General features: G+C 35.3%; 1 protein-coding gene across 1 annotated transcript in view; it reads right to left on the bottom strand.

Annotated features, from left to right (window-relative positions):
• The window catches only part of LOC106883134 (ral GTPase-activating protein subunit alpha-1), a 289144-nt gene that overhangs the window by 241654 nt on the left and 32035 nt on the right, over positions 1–15455 (bottom strand). The window contains 8 exon segments of the mRNA XM_089359945.1: positions 376–514; positions 1539–1677; positions 2788–2915; positions 5102–5255; positions 8142–8185; positions 9391–9448; positions 12275–12324; positions 12546–12656. Of these exon segments, the coding sequence (XP_089216071.1) occupies positions 376–514; positions 1539–1677; positions 2788–2915; positions 5102–5255; positions 8142–8185; positions 9391–9448; positions 12275–12324; positions 12546–12656 (823 nt within the window).

Raw genomic sequence — 15455 nt, forward strand, 5'->3', positions numbered from 1 at the left:
AGAGACACAGCAGCATGCTAGCACATGAACTACAGACCATTTTAGCAAGTTTAACTCAAGGGATTCAAAACCGAATATCAAAATCTTACAAACGACACACATGTCACAAGTAAATTTAACAAAATAATATTCTGGCTTGTATAGAATTTATCACACATATACATGAGTTTGATAAAGTGAACAGAATAGAGGAGAGGAGGAGAGAGTGCATGTGAGTGTGTGTAAAAAAGATCATAGAAGAAATAAGTGAAGAGGAGGAATGAAGGAGAGAAAAGAGAGGACAAGACCAGGAAGAGGGGAGAGAATAAAAGAAAATGGAGAGGAATGGAGAGAGAAAAATGTGTGAGGGATTGGAAAAGTGGATTTTTTTTTTACTTTGTCATTGTATTCTCAGTTCGCTTTGTGGAGATCACAAATGTAGACAACCAACGGACAAAGGAATCCCGGCATTCTGAAATATTTAATGGCCTATCTTGACTTTTGAGGTCTTGCATTCTCCGATTCTTTGGTAATTCTGAAAAGCAAAGCAGAAGATACAAAATGAGAGAGAGAGAGAGAGCGAGAGCGAGAGAGAGAGAGAGAGAGAGAGAGAGAGAGAGAGAGAGAGAGAGAGAGAGAGAAAGAGTGTGTGTGTGTGTGTGTTTCCACAGACGCATACATACATACACACACACACACACACATCCATACTTACATATACACACTTATCAACAGATAATGTTGATCACTAATAGCTTAACATTAATCACGTTTTTCCTTTGGTAGCAGGGTTGCAAAAGGAACAATATCCACCGTAAAATCTTGGCTCAAAACTTAGATTCAAATACTTGGTAACATAGAAATCTAAACATTAAACAAATGATTGAACTAATTAAATTTCAATAGCAAAGTTAGAGTAACACCTAGTTTTCAGCAGAGTGAACCAAGATATGTGAGTAAAGCACCCTGCACAGCAGAACTCATCAATACTAAAAGAATTCAATGTCATCTCATCAGCAACCCACTCAAATCTAATGGTTATATTCCTACTATCCATCTTAAAATTTATCTCTCTTGAGCTCTATATTCAATAATACCTTCTGTCTACCAAAATTTCCTTGCTAGAGCTGCATATCTCAGGATTCTTTCATCCCACTAATATCACTAAAATTCTTCTCTTTAAATAACAAGTATATTAAACATTATTATGAGTGGATTTGGTAGACGGAAACTGAAAGAAGCCCATCCTGTGTGTGTCCAACATCGCTTGACAACCAATGCTGGTGTGTTTACGTCCCTGTAACTTAGCGGTTCGGCAAAAAAAGGCCGCTAGAATAAGTACTAGGCTTACAAAGAATAAGTCTTGGAGTCGATTTGCTCGACTAAAGCCGGTGCTCCAGCATGGCCACAGTCAAATGACTGAAACAAGTAAAAGAGTGTAATAGGAAGAACTAATGAAAGTATAGATTCAAAAGTTTTAAGAATAGGTTATGAAAAAAATTGTTACTATCATTGTTTGAATCTTTTTCATGAAGTTTAGTGGAAAGCAAGAGACTTACCTAAAGGAGGGTCGTATATACTGCGTGAAAAATCAAAATCAGGTAGCAACCATTTCAGATAAGAACTTTTGAATTTGTCAAATAAAAATACAAAACTGGTTTCCCTCATACTTTTGTTCAACCATTCTACTTTGATAACCTGAAAGAGATGTTAGGAAAATCTCAACCAAAGGGTGGACAAATTAACTGAATTAGATTTGTAAGAAGAATAAAAGGATTTACAAATGAGAGACAAGACAATCCTTAAATCAGAACAGAAGAGAAATTAGTAAAAAGTAAAAGAAATCAGTAAAAAAAAAAAAAAAACAGAACAGCGGGACATATATGAGGAGAAAAGGGAAATTACATTTCACTATGGAATGAAGTTTTCATACACAATGAACCAGAGTTGAATTATTATTTAACTATCAAGGAGACAGAGTATATAGCTGTGAGAAAGCATCAGTAAGTCTAACACGAAGTTAAATTCAAAATGGCTGACATTAATGAAATGAGTGAGTATCCACAGAGTGGCAAGTATGAACTCTGAGAACATTGATATTTTGCATCAGAAAATTGACGGGGGAAAAAATTAAGATTTCAAGCTCCAGTCTGTAAGTAAGATAAAGAAGATACTAATCCAAACCCCATGACAGGTCTTCAACAAAAGAGTACCAAAATAATCACTACTTTATCTCAAGTACGACCAACACATACCTTTTCTATTGTTATTTCCAATCTATTTGTGGCAACTAAGATACTCAGTTATCATTAGCTTACTAATTTTAATAATTAATCATATCCTGTTTCTATGCTTCAAGAATCTACACTTTTTTTTAAAAACCTTTCAGGAATTCTAAAAACTTTACAACATGTGTAGTTTTAGTTTCTGTAATATTAAGTAGATAACATAAAAAAATGCACCTTTATTGATGATTATTTCTATTGCAGGTTATTATTTCAGAACAGCTGATACACATTCTATAGCAGGAGTAAATTGCTGGAAAATGCAATTAAATCTCTTGCCCAAGGACAATGAAAATAACTGCATAAAATGTGGACTCGTAATCCAACAAATTTAATTATTCATTTATTCAACAGCAACGAAATGTTACAGCAAGAGTCAAAAGGGACAGCAACAACACCAAGAATGTGAATAATTAACAAGGAAGTTGGTAGAGATGGGGGAACTAACAGTGTTGTGGGGAGTACTGGAGATGTTTATTCTGATTAAAAATAACAACACAATCCCAAGACCAAATGAACTCACCTCAGATACCAGATAAGCTAGAAAGGCATCCAGAAAAAATTTTGTTGTATTTTCTGGAAGTTTCTCTCCAACGGCAGGAAGAATGGGTGAAATTTCACCAGGACTGACAACTCCAAGATCATTGTTGTCTGGAATGAAATAAAATTGTAACTTTGTTATTTTTTAATAAATACAACATTGTGGTCTTGAATGGAGAGAATATTAGATTGGAGAGCATATAAGATTGGAGAGAAAAGAAAAGCCAACATGCTCTGTTGGATGTGCAATGAAAATGTGCATGAATGACAAAGTACAAATGTATTGGGAGAAAAACTGGGCATAAGAAGAGTTAAATGTAGTATGTAAAAAAGAAGGCTGTGCTGATAGACATGTAATGTGGATGGAGTTTGTGAGAAGAGTCCCAGGAAAACATGGGACAAAGTAGTGAAGGCTGACATCAGGCTCTTGAACTTCAAGGAGATGACAAAAGACTAAAATGACTGGCAATATGTGGTTTTGAAGAAGACTTCTCCAACTCAGAGAATGAAGATTTTTGAAACACAATGTGTGTGTATGTATGTGTGTATGTATGTGTGTGTGTGTGTGTGTGTGTGTGTGTGTGTGTGTATGTATGTGTGTGTGCAGGCGTGCATACCACTGTCACACCCCTGCCCTATTTCCTCCACAAGACACTCCCACACACCCATCATCTCTCTAACTGCACTATTCTGCTGCTGTAATTAAATGTAAGCAGAACTACAGGATCCATTTTCCTTAACATAACTTACCCTGCTCTTAGTACCCACAACCATATCACTGTTATCCATCTTCCATTCTTAACACTGTCCTCTCAACTCACACTTTACAATGATTATTTTCCTGAACCATCAAATTATCTCCTCTCCATCACAATACATTTCTTTTCCTTCTTTCACAAAGTGAAATGGGGAAGTGGGGTAGACTGTGTGTAAGCCACCCACTCTTACAACCTACCCAACTACGTCATTTCCCTCTCTCCTTTTTGCCCATCCTCTCTTATATCATTATTATTTTAAAAAGTAATCAGGATTATTATTACCATTCCCCAGATTCTCACCACCCCAAACTCATTTTGCAATGTTAGTCATCTCTTCTCTTTATCTCCACCCCACCCCCACTTGTGTATCATAGGTCATCCTTCAACCACCACACCCCTCAACCCTACCCAATTTCTACAGCTGTCACCTATATTTCCCCTCTTCCTTTCCTCCTCTACTTATCACCTTCATAGTAGTCACCTTCTCACCCATTCCTTAACTCTAACCATCTTTCTCCCATCTTGCAACCTCTACTCACCTACAATGCTTGCTCCCTAGACCCTACAACACTTCTACTCACTTCATATCTTGAGGGTCCACTCTAACACTTCATCCACACAATTTCTATCTCTTTCCAGTTCCACCCCTACCATTCCCACCTTCTCTTTTATAATGAAAGTAGCTGCGTAGCTCCTCTACAACAAAAGACCTCTACTGGTCCTTCCTTCCTCACATTAATGCTTTACTGTACAGCATAAAGCCATCCCTCTCTATTGTAGCCCCACTTAATTGAAAGGAATCTTAGTCTTGCAAACTGTTTGTCAACTTCAATAATACTGGTGCCACAAAAAAGCATCCAGTGCACACTGTGAAGTGAAGGGCATCTAGCCATAGAAACTATACCAAAAGTATTGGAGCATGATGCAGTATTTGGACCCTTCAGATCCAGTCAAACTGTCCAGCCCATGCCAGCATGGAACAGGGATATTAAATAATGAGGTGTAACAAGCTGGACATTTATACACATGGAATATAGAGACACTGTAGATTTCAGATTACAGTGCTAAACTGGTTACAGTCACAGTTATAGGTAAAGAGACAAAAATCATGAAATGACCTTCCTTCCTTGACTTCAGAATTCTTTAAAAGTGGAGGTGGGAATCATAAAATTCAACTCAGTTAATTCCAAAGTAGATGAATTAATCAAATAATCAGTACTATCAAACTGTACTCAAAATGCCAAGTAAGTCTTAGTCATCTAAGCCCTTGCATAGCATTCAAATATCAACAGTCAAGGTGTTAATAGTCATTCAATTCAATTTCAAGATATTCTCAAGCTTAAATTTATCAAAGGACCCAAGAAAGTTGAAAGCAATTATAATTTTCAGCAAAGTCTAAATTTAGAATAGTTAAGAGTTTCACAAATATCAAGTTTACAGTTTACATCAGTTTACATCAACTCTAGTGATTATCATTTCAAAACAATTATTAATTAGCAAATATCAAAACAGAGTTAGAAGGAAAAAAAGTAAGCTTACTGTCATTAAAGCCCATTCTGCTATAGACATCCTCTAAACTAGTACAACTGAGGCCAGGAACTAAGTAAAGGAAAACATTGTGGCATTCCTCGGACGCATTTTCCTGCAAAATCTGGTACCAGATGATAAACAGCCTCATGCCTTCTCGACGCAGCTGGAAAAACAACAAAAATAAACTTTACTGAATTCATTAAAAGAGAAAGAAAACTAAAGCTTAATAATATTGAATTCATTAAGAAAGGAAGAAAATTAAAAGCTTGATAAAAATTCTTTCAAACATTTTTTTCCCCAAATTCAGATATTTACAAAAATCAATGAAGTAGAAATTTTAATTACAAAATGCCCTTTCCAACATAAACAATTCAACCATGGTAAAAGATGAGTGACAGTTTATTTGAAAGTAGATTAGACTGAGATTTTCAACTAAGCAAATAGAAATTCACAAACAACATACTTTTGGCGATGTTTTAAACACTTGACATTTGAAGTTACTACTTCAACAACCTGAGCTACACAGCCACCAAACTTACATGTTATAAAAATACATTAAAAACAATTGTTGTGCTATTTCACATTACACATATGAACAAACATATTATTTCCGTTAAATACTTCTGTCAAATACACATTCTGACGGTTTTTTTTTGTTTTTTTTTACTTTATAAACTTTGATTAACTGATAAATATTGAACAATAAAAATAACACTAAAGTAAGAAACCCATGAAACTAATCTGTATCATATTTCAGGCTTCAATCTGGGTCATGTAACACCTTTCTCAGTCAAAGGTTCTTCAATCACTGTCACTACAACCAAGCACCTACTCATCAGTGGAAATTTCAGAAATCAGGATATTGCCAGTTACTCACCACATCTCACACTCACTGTCTGTTACCAGCTGCTGTGATATAACTGAACATCCAGTGATATTACTAAGCTATTCTATTTTTTTTAACTTACTTCCTTTATTCCCAAAACAATTATTGCTTTTCTCACTTCATATTCATTCAACTTCAACAGATGTTATGATGAAAACCAAGTAAATATCATCAAAACATTTAATATATCCCTCTCTTTTTTTTAAGCTGGTGAGAGTGATATGAGGGAGACTGAAGGTTATGCAACTATGTTGAAGCCTCTTCTTCAGGATATTGCCAACATAAACAACCATGGTCTATTACTGGTACTAATTTTATCAACTCAAGAGGAGTGAAAAGCAAATGTGACCATATCAGAACCTGAACTAAGAACATAAGACAAAAATAAATGTTAGAAAGAATTTAATTTGATGATTTACTATTTCTACCAACTCAAATACAAAATCAATGTCTTGAGGACGGGTTACAATTGACAGAATCCTGATACATTACTGCTACTTAACTTATAATCATTTGAATGATCAAAGGCAAAGCTGACTGATAAATTAACAGACATAAAAGGAGAAATAGAAATCAGTGAAGCAACAGAATTCATAGAACAATGTTCTAAATGCCAAACAATATTGTTTCATACTTCTATGCTCAGGGTTCAAATTCTGCCATGGTCAGTTTTATCTTTGATTCCCTCAGGGTTAATAAAATAAATATCGGGCATGTACTGGAATCAGTCCATTCAATTATACATCTGTCATACAAAGGTATAGCCTTGTACCAATGTAAGGAACCAATATTACCAAAGGAATGCATAAACAACTCAAATTACTTAACAGTTTCCAACCTACAATGTGCACCAGTTAATAAATTCCAAGCTGTTACCTTGGAATTTATTAACTAATGATAAGGTTTACAAATCTGTTTTTAATCACCAAAGAAACATATTTACAACTGTTCTGAATGTCACATCATTGTTTTGATGTCTACTTTTCCATGTTTGCATGGGTTAGGTGAGAGGCAGACTTTTCTTTTGCTGGATGTCATTCCTATTGCAAACCTCCTACTTGTAACTAAGTGAAGTAATAATTTTTCAGTCTATCTAATGACAAACAGCTTGGACATGCTTTTACACTGGACTATAAGCAAACAATACCACCAGCAAGGCCATTGTTTACAACCAGCGAACACATGTGAAGATGAGGGAAATACAAACTCAATCGCATATGTGTGCACACACAATCATCATCATGCAATGTCCCTCAGGCATGCTGGCAATGGTTGGATGGTTTAACAGGATGCAATAAGCCAGAGGACTGTACTAAGTTTCAATGTCTGCTTTGGCATGCCATTTCTTACACCAACCACTTTACAAGAGTATACTCCATTCCAGCACTAGTGAGTTTGCCAAGTAACTTGCAAAACATAGATGATAGCTGGTCTCTTTGCTGGGTCCACATTGGGAAGATCCTCTTTCTAGCTTTACATTCTCCACATTTAGGTAATCTCTCATAGTAGTATTTCTATGCCACTGTCTTTTCAGAAGCATTAAGTGCAAGTGGACAATTTCTCAACATCTCAATTTTTTTCTAATACACAGTCTTGCAATCCAGAACACCTCACACCTTTGATCCTTCTGCAGTAGAACATTGGCAAACCTCTTACTTTCTACTACTCTCTTTTCTATGTAAACCTGATACCTAGTTTCTCTCCTGGCAATCTGTTATAATTCTTTAAAAATGATGTCTGATGTTAAAACTTCATATACATTTACAGATGTGCATACATGCATTAGACAGTGAATCAGTAGAGTAATTTGAGTGCCAGATAGAACTGCTTTACAATATTTGTTTTGAATTGTTGTACTCAAGACCAAATCCTTTCAAAGGTCAACATTGCTCTTCATTCTTCTATGGTCAATGGATACAATACCAGTCAAATACTGAGGTAGATCCTTCTCTCCCTCTGTCTCTCTAAATTAGCTACTATGGAAAGAGAAGAGTCATGAAAAACCACTTAATGTGTCTTTTTCTCCATTGCTCATAAAGAGGTTATATTTTTGCATATGAATGGATAATATGTCAGATGATTAGTGAGTAGAGGATGCTGCATTTGTAACATATAAAATAAAACATGTGGGAGAAAGAATACAAATACAATAACTAATTTTACCTTTAACCCATTCTTTGGATGAAGTAATTTTTTCATAATTCGACCTGAAAAAGACAATTTCTTATATGTAACATTAATATCATTGGACAAAAGTATAGATCTAAATAAAATAGATATATCATAGCAATAACAAAAATTTTCTCTACTGTAAAAAGAGTGGAAGAGGCAGACCCAGGAAGGCATGGGACAAGGTGGTGAAGCATGATCTTCAAATGCTGGGCCTCATGGAGGCAATGACAAGTGACCAAGACCTTTGGTGATAAGCCATGTTTGGGAAGACCCATCAAGCCAAGTGAAACCGTAGTCGTGGCCGATGCTAGTGTCATGTAACAGGCATCCATGCCGGTGGCACATAAAAAGCACCCTTTAAACATTGGGTCTCACAGAGGTGATAAGTTCCTTTGGCAATATGCCATACTTAAGAAGACTCATTAAGCCAAGTGATGTCGTAGTTGTGGCCAATGCTGATGTCACTTAACTAGCACACAAGAACCACACATTACAGTCTTGGAGTGGTTGGTTAGGAAGGGCATACAGTCATAGAAACCTTGCCAAATCAGATTGGAACCTGGTGCAGCTCTCCAGCTTACCAGTTTCAGTCAAACTGTCTAACCCATACCAGCATGGAAAGAAGACACTAAATGATGATGATTACCTAAACAGAGAATGAATTGTCCAATTTTCAAATAAAACTTAATACACACACATGCACACAATGGCCACACTCAAATGACTGAAACAAGTAAAAGAGTAAAGAGTATACCAAGTTTTAAATATTAGTGTACTACTCAGACACAAAGAGCACAATTCATAATTGCAATTTATTCTTAAACAAGAATGCTAACTATATGGCTAATTATTTGCAAATTATTTTGCTAAATTAACAATGTCACATAACACTACTACAACAACAATAACCAAAATTCAATAAGTTATTCTAACTAGAGCAAACACACATCGCACATCAATTTCTTTAAGAAACCAAAGTTACAGAACACTGACTGAATCCAGAACAGTGAATGCAAGACATCTATACTACATAGAAACAGTTAAACAAACATACGAGAGAGCCGTTATGCTCTTGATTTGCAAGAAATAATCACGTCTCTCTTAAATCACACCCAAACATCTAAAAAAGCATCTCACTGACCAGAAAAACTACTAAAACATACTGAAGTGTTAAAACTCTTTATAAAAACTATTGCAAAGAGCTCATCAATTGGTTGAAAATTGTTTTATTACAACTTACCAATATTGTGAAACATCCATTTTTTGTGAATCTTCTCAGGTAAAAGAACTAGAATTTTCTACAAATGAAAAAAAAAAACATAAGTAACCCACAGATTATATTAAACCAAGAACATACTTCAACAAGATACACACCAAAGAGTATGTGTAAATAAATATATTATGTATGTATGTACATATTATATATATATTCAAATATGAATTAGAAGCAGCCCAAGTTATACAAACAAAATCGAATACACATACACAAGGTATGGGTGTTGTTAGTGCATGGGTCAGCTGCAGTTTTTAGTGATAAGAGAATATATTTTGTATGCGCCAGGTGAAAACAAACACCTGAAAGTAAATCAGTGTCAAACAAGACAACTCACATCAGATCCTTTCTCCGAGAGACATACATCAATGTTTTGTCATTGTTTTGACTTAATGATATTTGGCATTGATAAATCAAAACAATGATGAAACATCGATTTCTGTCACTCCGAGAAATTTTCTGTGCAGCTTCATTCAAGTTCTATCAATTAACTAGTTTCACTTTGAAACAAACTAATGGACAGACCCTGAATGAAGCTGCACTGAAAATTATGCCCAGTTGCATGTGCAACTGCCCATACTCTGAGCAGTGGAAACACATGTAGGTTGTAATAACCATAAAAATATGTTGTATGAAATTGTAAAATAAAGGAAATAAATTTTGGTGATGAACAAGTCACCATATTCTACATTATTACTATTGCTTATATATACACACACACACATATATACATATATACACATATGTATGTATATGTATATATATATATGTAAAGTAGTGTACATTTAATACACATTAGAGATGCCCATAAAGGGCATCTAACCCACTAGAAAGAGCAGCCAAGGCTCTGCACCACAAAAAAGGGATAATTTCGAAATTATCCCTTTTTTGCGGCGCAGAGCCTTGGCTGCTCTTTCTAGCGGGTTAGATGCCCTTTATGGGCATCTCTAAAGTGTATTAAATGTACAGTACTTTACATGAATAATATATAGTCTGTTGACTAATTTTCTTCTTGCTACACCACTGGTAGTAATGAAATTTCTTAATTTTTAGCTACCCTTAGACTTATTATTTATTATATATATATATATATATATATATACACACACACATACACACACATACACACACACACACACACACACACACACACACACACACACACACACACACACAATACCTGACATATGTAAACATACCTTATGTATGCATGAATGTATCTAATAAAGTAAAAAAAATACTGTTCAAGTTAATTTCTTTCGCATTGCTTGAAGTTTCATACCAGAGACATGTGATGCATGCCTCTCTAACACAAAGCTTCACTTGATGGAGAAGTAGTCAATAATAACAAATCAACCACCAACTACACTAACAAAGCTACTATGTATTCTAGAAGTGCCCTCATCTTAAAGTCTGATTACTGGGGGTAGGAGGAAATTCAAAGTTTAACTTCAAAACTGCTTTATTCTCCCAGACAGCTAAATATATAGTCCCAAATCAATGCTCAGTATAACACCACAGCATCCACCAATCAGTGAAGATATTTGACAAGTGCCTGGGAAGAATGTTGTGTGTTCTATTTGTGCAGTCATTGATGACTGTTTGCTTCAGTCAGCAGTACCATGATAAGTAACTGAAGACATGGCTATAGGTCAGATCCGGCAGAGATAGCTTTGGTGATCTTTTAGTTGATCTTCTGGCGCAACATTCCTTTTTGTATTAAATAGTGTTATCAAAACATGCTATCCCACAAAATACAGGTTATGGCAATTAAAATATTAAGGACCATCTCCAAAGATTGGCTCAATTGTAATACAAGTATGCTGAGCAGCTTACACAGGGACTAACCTATTGATTTATGTTGAATCTGAAACACATTAAGACACGAGTTTTCAAACTGTGGTCTGTGGACCACAGGGGGTCCGCAAGGACAAGACAGGAGGTCCGTAGACAGCAAATGCTTTTTATGGGCAATTTGATTTTATATATGTTTTTTAATCGAAATCTTTTAATTGACAATAAACCTATTTGTTAAATACTGTTAAATAAATAAATATAAAAATATGTTATTTTAAGCAAATGTTTATGTATAAATTTCATAAGCGTTTATAAGGGGGTCCCTAAGGTAAAGCCTGAAATATAAAGGGGTCCGCAAGTCAAAAAGTTTGAAAACCCCTGCATTAAGACTCTTAAAACATGTGATTGTCATCATTTAAAACAATAGGAATACTGTTTGGCATAAAACTTGGCTATTTTGTTAAGAGGTTAAACAGCATACATAAAAGCTCCCTTGTTCTCTTGTTGAGTCATATCAAAAATTTTTGCTTATATGACAGAAATATTGAAAGTGGATAACTGTTTAGAGATGGGAGACAAATGTTTAGCTATGGCTTCAGAAAATGAAAATAGAAATTAAAGCAAGGACACAGGCATAGCTGAGTGGTAAGAAGTTTGTTTCTCAACCACATAGTTCCAAGTTAAGTCCAACTGTGTGGCACCTTGGGCAAGTGTCTTCTACTGTAGCCTTACAAGTGGATTTGGTAGATGGAAACTGAAATAAGTGCCATCATGTGTGTGTGTGTGTGTGTGTGCGTGTGTGTGTGTGTCCCCACCCCACCCCATCATAACTTGTCAACTGATGTTGGTGTGTTTACATCCCCGTAACTTAGCAGTTCAGTAAAACAGACTGCTAGAATTAGTACTAGGCTTACAAAGAATAAGTCCTGGGGTCCGATTTGTTCAACTAAAAAAAACTCTTTAAGGTTTGCTCCAGCATGGTTGCAGTCAAAATGACTGAAACAAGAATTTAAAAAAAAAAAAAAGTAAAGCATTCAAAGTCTGAAATACTAACCTCAAAAATCTGGAGAATAGCTTCAAGTTCTTCTCGATGAGACTTACTGGCTGTTACAAAGATAGAAATATAATAAAGAAATTGATTTTCTGAACTGTATTTTATGCACATGAGATTAACAATATATGTTATATTAAGCATTTCATTTTTTTTCTTTTCTTACTGTATGCTTGTGAACAAGTTTAATATAAGCTACCTTAAGAAAATTGAATTGAAACAGATTAAAAAGAAAGCAATTATCAAAATGAGATCAATGTGTAAGTTTACAAACCTCTTTGCTTCAATTCAGTCTCAACATTGACAAAGACATCGTAAAATATATAGTATATATGTGAGAAATTCTCTTCAAAGAAGCCTTTCTGTTCTTGGATGTCATAATAGTCTGAAATGTATATTAAAAAAAATAAATCTTTTTTAAAATGAAAATTTTTTTCTATATACTGCTGTCAAAGGGATATTATTGAAAGAGCAGAAACAGTACTGAAATTAAGAATCATTATCATCATCATCATCATGAAAGAGTAACAAGAAGAATTCGAAAGTGAAAAGTCAGAGTCTCTCTAATTCTGGTATTTGCTGTATGAAACTATATCAAGAACGACTTGGATTTTCATCATTTTTGGTAAAAGTCGTTAGTGCTGTGAATCGTACTGACTGGCAAGGTAAGAGAAGCTACTTAAATATAGAAAGAGAATACTGAACTAGATAAGGACTTCAAGGCCTATAAGTCTTGGATCAGATGATTCAATTTCTTCCTAGGTTGACTAGGCTTTCAATTACATTTTACTGTATTTCTCCACCACCTCCATTCTCCCATCCAAGTAAAGAGGACATACAGGGGTTGGACAAAATAGTGGAAACAACTAGTATCATAATTATGACATATCTATAAAACTGTCAAAAGCTTGTTTATTTTTCATTTCGAGTGTGGCCGTTTTCGTGCGGGTGACACGTAAAAGCACCCACTACACTCTCTGAGTGGTTGGCGTTAGGAAGGGCATCCAGCTGTAGAAACTCTGCCAAATTAGATTGGAGCCTGGTGTTGCCATCCGGTTTCACCAGTCCTCAGTCAAATCGTCCAACCCATGCTAGCATGGAAAGCGGACGTTAAACGATGATGATGATGATGTTGCTTAATGTTTTGCTAAAATTGCTGTTTCTTTTCAGATATCATTAGAAAAAGGTAATTAAAATTCATTAAAATAACAGATCTATTGGACTTTCAAAGAGATCAAATTGTTGGTGCTCGTATGGCAGGCGCTAGCGTAATGAAAACAGCTGAAATGTTTTGTGTATCAAGACATACTGTCTCGAAAGTAATGACAGCCTTTGAAAAAAGAGGGGAAAAACTCCTTGTCAAAGAAAACTCCAGAAGAAAACCAAAATTTTCAGATAGGGACCGTCAACCACCTCAAGAACTCAGTTTCCACTAAAACTGTTTACCGGGAGCTGCACAAAGCCAGATTTCACGGGAGGGCTGCAATCAGAAAACCACTACTTTCAAAAACAAACGTTGCAAAGCATTTAGAGTGGAGTAAAAACCTACAGAATTGGTCCCTAGAGCAGTGGAAAAATATTATTTTCTTGGACGAGTCATCCTTTACCTTATTTCCGGCCACTGGCTAAGTATACGTGTGGAAACAGCTAAAAGAAGCATTTGACCCAGACTGCCTTCTTCCAACTGTTAAACATGGAGGAGGATCTGTGATGGTGGGGAGGGGGGGGGGGCTATATCTTAGAAATCCACTGGCCCAATGGTTTCCCTTCATAGCAGAATTAATAGTCAAGACTATTTAAGGATTTTATCTGATCAAATTCATCCTATGGTTGCGGAAGTGTTTCAGGAGGGAAAAGCAATATTTCAGGATGATAATGCACCAATTCACACAGCTGAAGTTGTTACTCAATGGCACAAGGAACATTCTAATGAAGTTGAACATCTTACCCCATGTGCACCTGCCTGCCTCCCATGTGCGCCTGCCTGCCACCCATGTGCGCGTGCCGCCGATGTGCGTATGTGCCAATGTGCGTGTGCCGCCTATGTGCGTGTGTGCCCATGTGTGCGAGTGTATATGTCCGTGTGTGCGTTCTGGTACCTAGTAGTAGATCAACAGCCATGAGACTACCATTGACTGACAACTTTTTAACAAGGTTAGACAGCAATTACAGAAAATAACTCCTTCTTTCCTGACAATCAACTTCACATTTTGCAAGATATTGATATACAGGAATGTCTACAGATGTGCATTCACGTTGGCCATGCAACCATTCTGAATTACATAATTTGTTGTTTGCACTTATTTTACCAGTGCCAAGAGAAATGTGAAGTAAAATCAAAAAACTCTAATCAGTGACAAGAGCTATCAGTTAACCCTTGTTGCTGATTAGAGTTAACATTTTGAGTAAACATGACCAAGTCATCTTCCAGCTATCTTCTCCATTATTTTGAGTTATTCAAACAACAGCTCTAAGTGTATCTGGAAAGACCAAAGATCATTGCCATGCAAACCCACATACTTTTGTTAGAACTGCACTCACAAACTTTGTTGTAACATATGACGTTTGAATACCATATTGTGCCACCAGTCAACAGAATAGGTATTTAAATAGCATTAATGGTGCATAATAATTTAAAATAAATTATCGTTAATTATTAATTAATTTTCAATTAGTAAATTATTTATTAGCCAACTATTTACAATATTACTTATCTTAACCAAAATATATGTTTGTGTATAAAAATATACATCATCTGACAAAATTCAGAGATGTGACAACTGGATTTGTGTCATTAAAAAGCATAAATGAGATCAGGTCCAATTGGCTCTTAATAAAATCAATTAGTGTTAAACATACAGCAGACAGAACAGAAAAGTTGAAATGAGATACTTCAACTCAATGCCTCCAATATGCATTCCCTCCCTCCCTCCCTCATTTATTTTAATGTTTTATAATTGCTAACTCAATTTCTCTAATTTACTGATAGCTATTTTATCAGCTTCAAGGGATGTACAAAGTAAAAATTAACTACCCATAAAATTTGAGCTGACAAAAAGTGAAACAGCAAAATAAATCTTTAATCTATTGTTCTCCTACACCCTAGAAATGAAGACAAAAATTATTGAAAATTTAAAATTAAGTGAAACACATCCAATTAAAGTAATTCACAACAAACAGATTA

This window comes from Octopus bimaculoides, chromosome 11 (assembly GCF_046866305.1).
Source record: "Octopus bimaculoides isolate indiv1 chromosome 11, ASM4686630v1, whole genome shotgun sequence".
Taxonomy (NCBI): domain Eukaryota; kingdom Metazoa; phylum Mollusca; class Cephalopoda; order Octopoda; family Octopodidae; genus Octopus; species Octopus bimaculoides.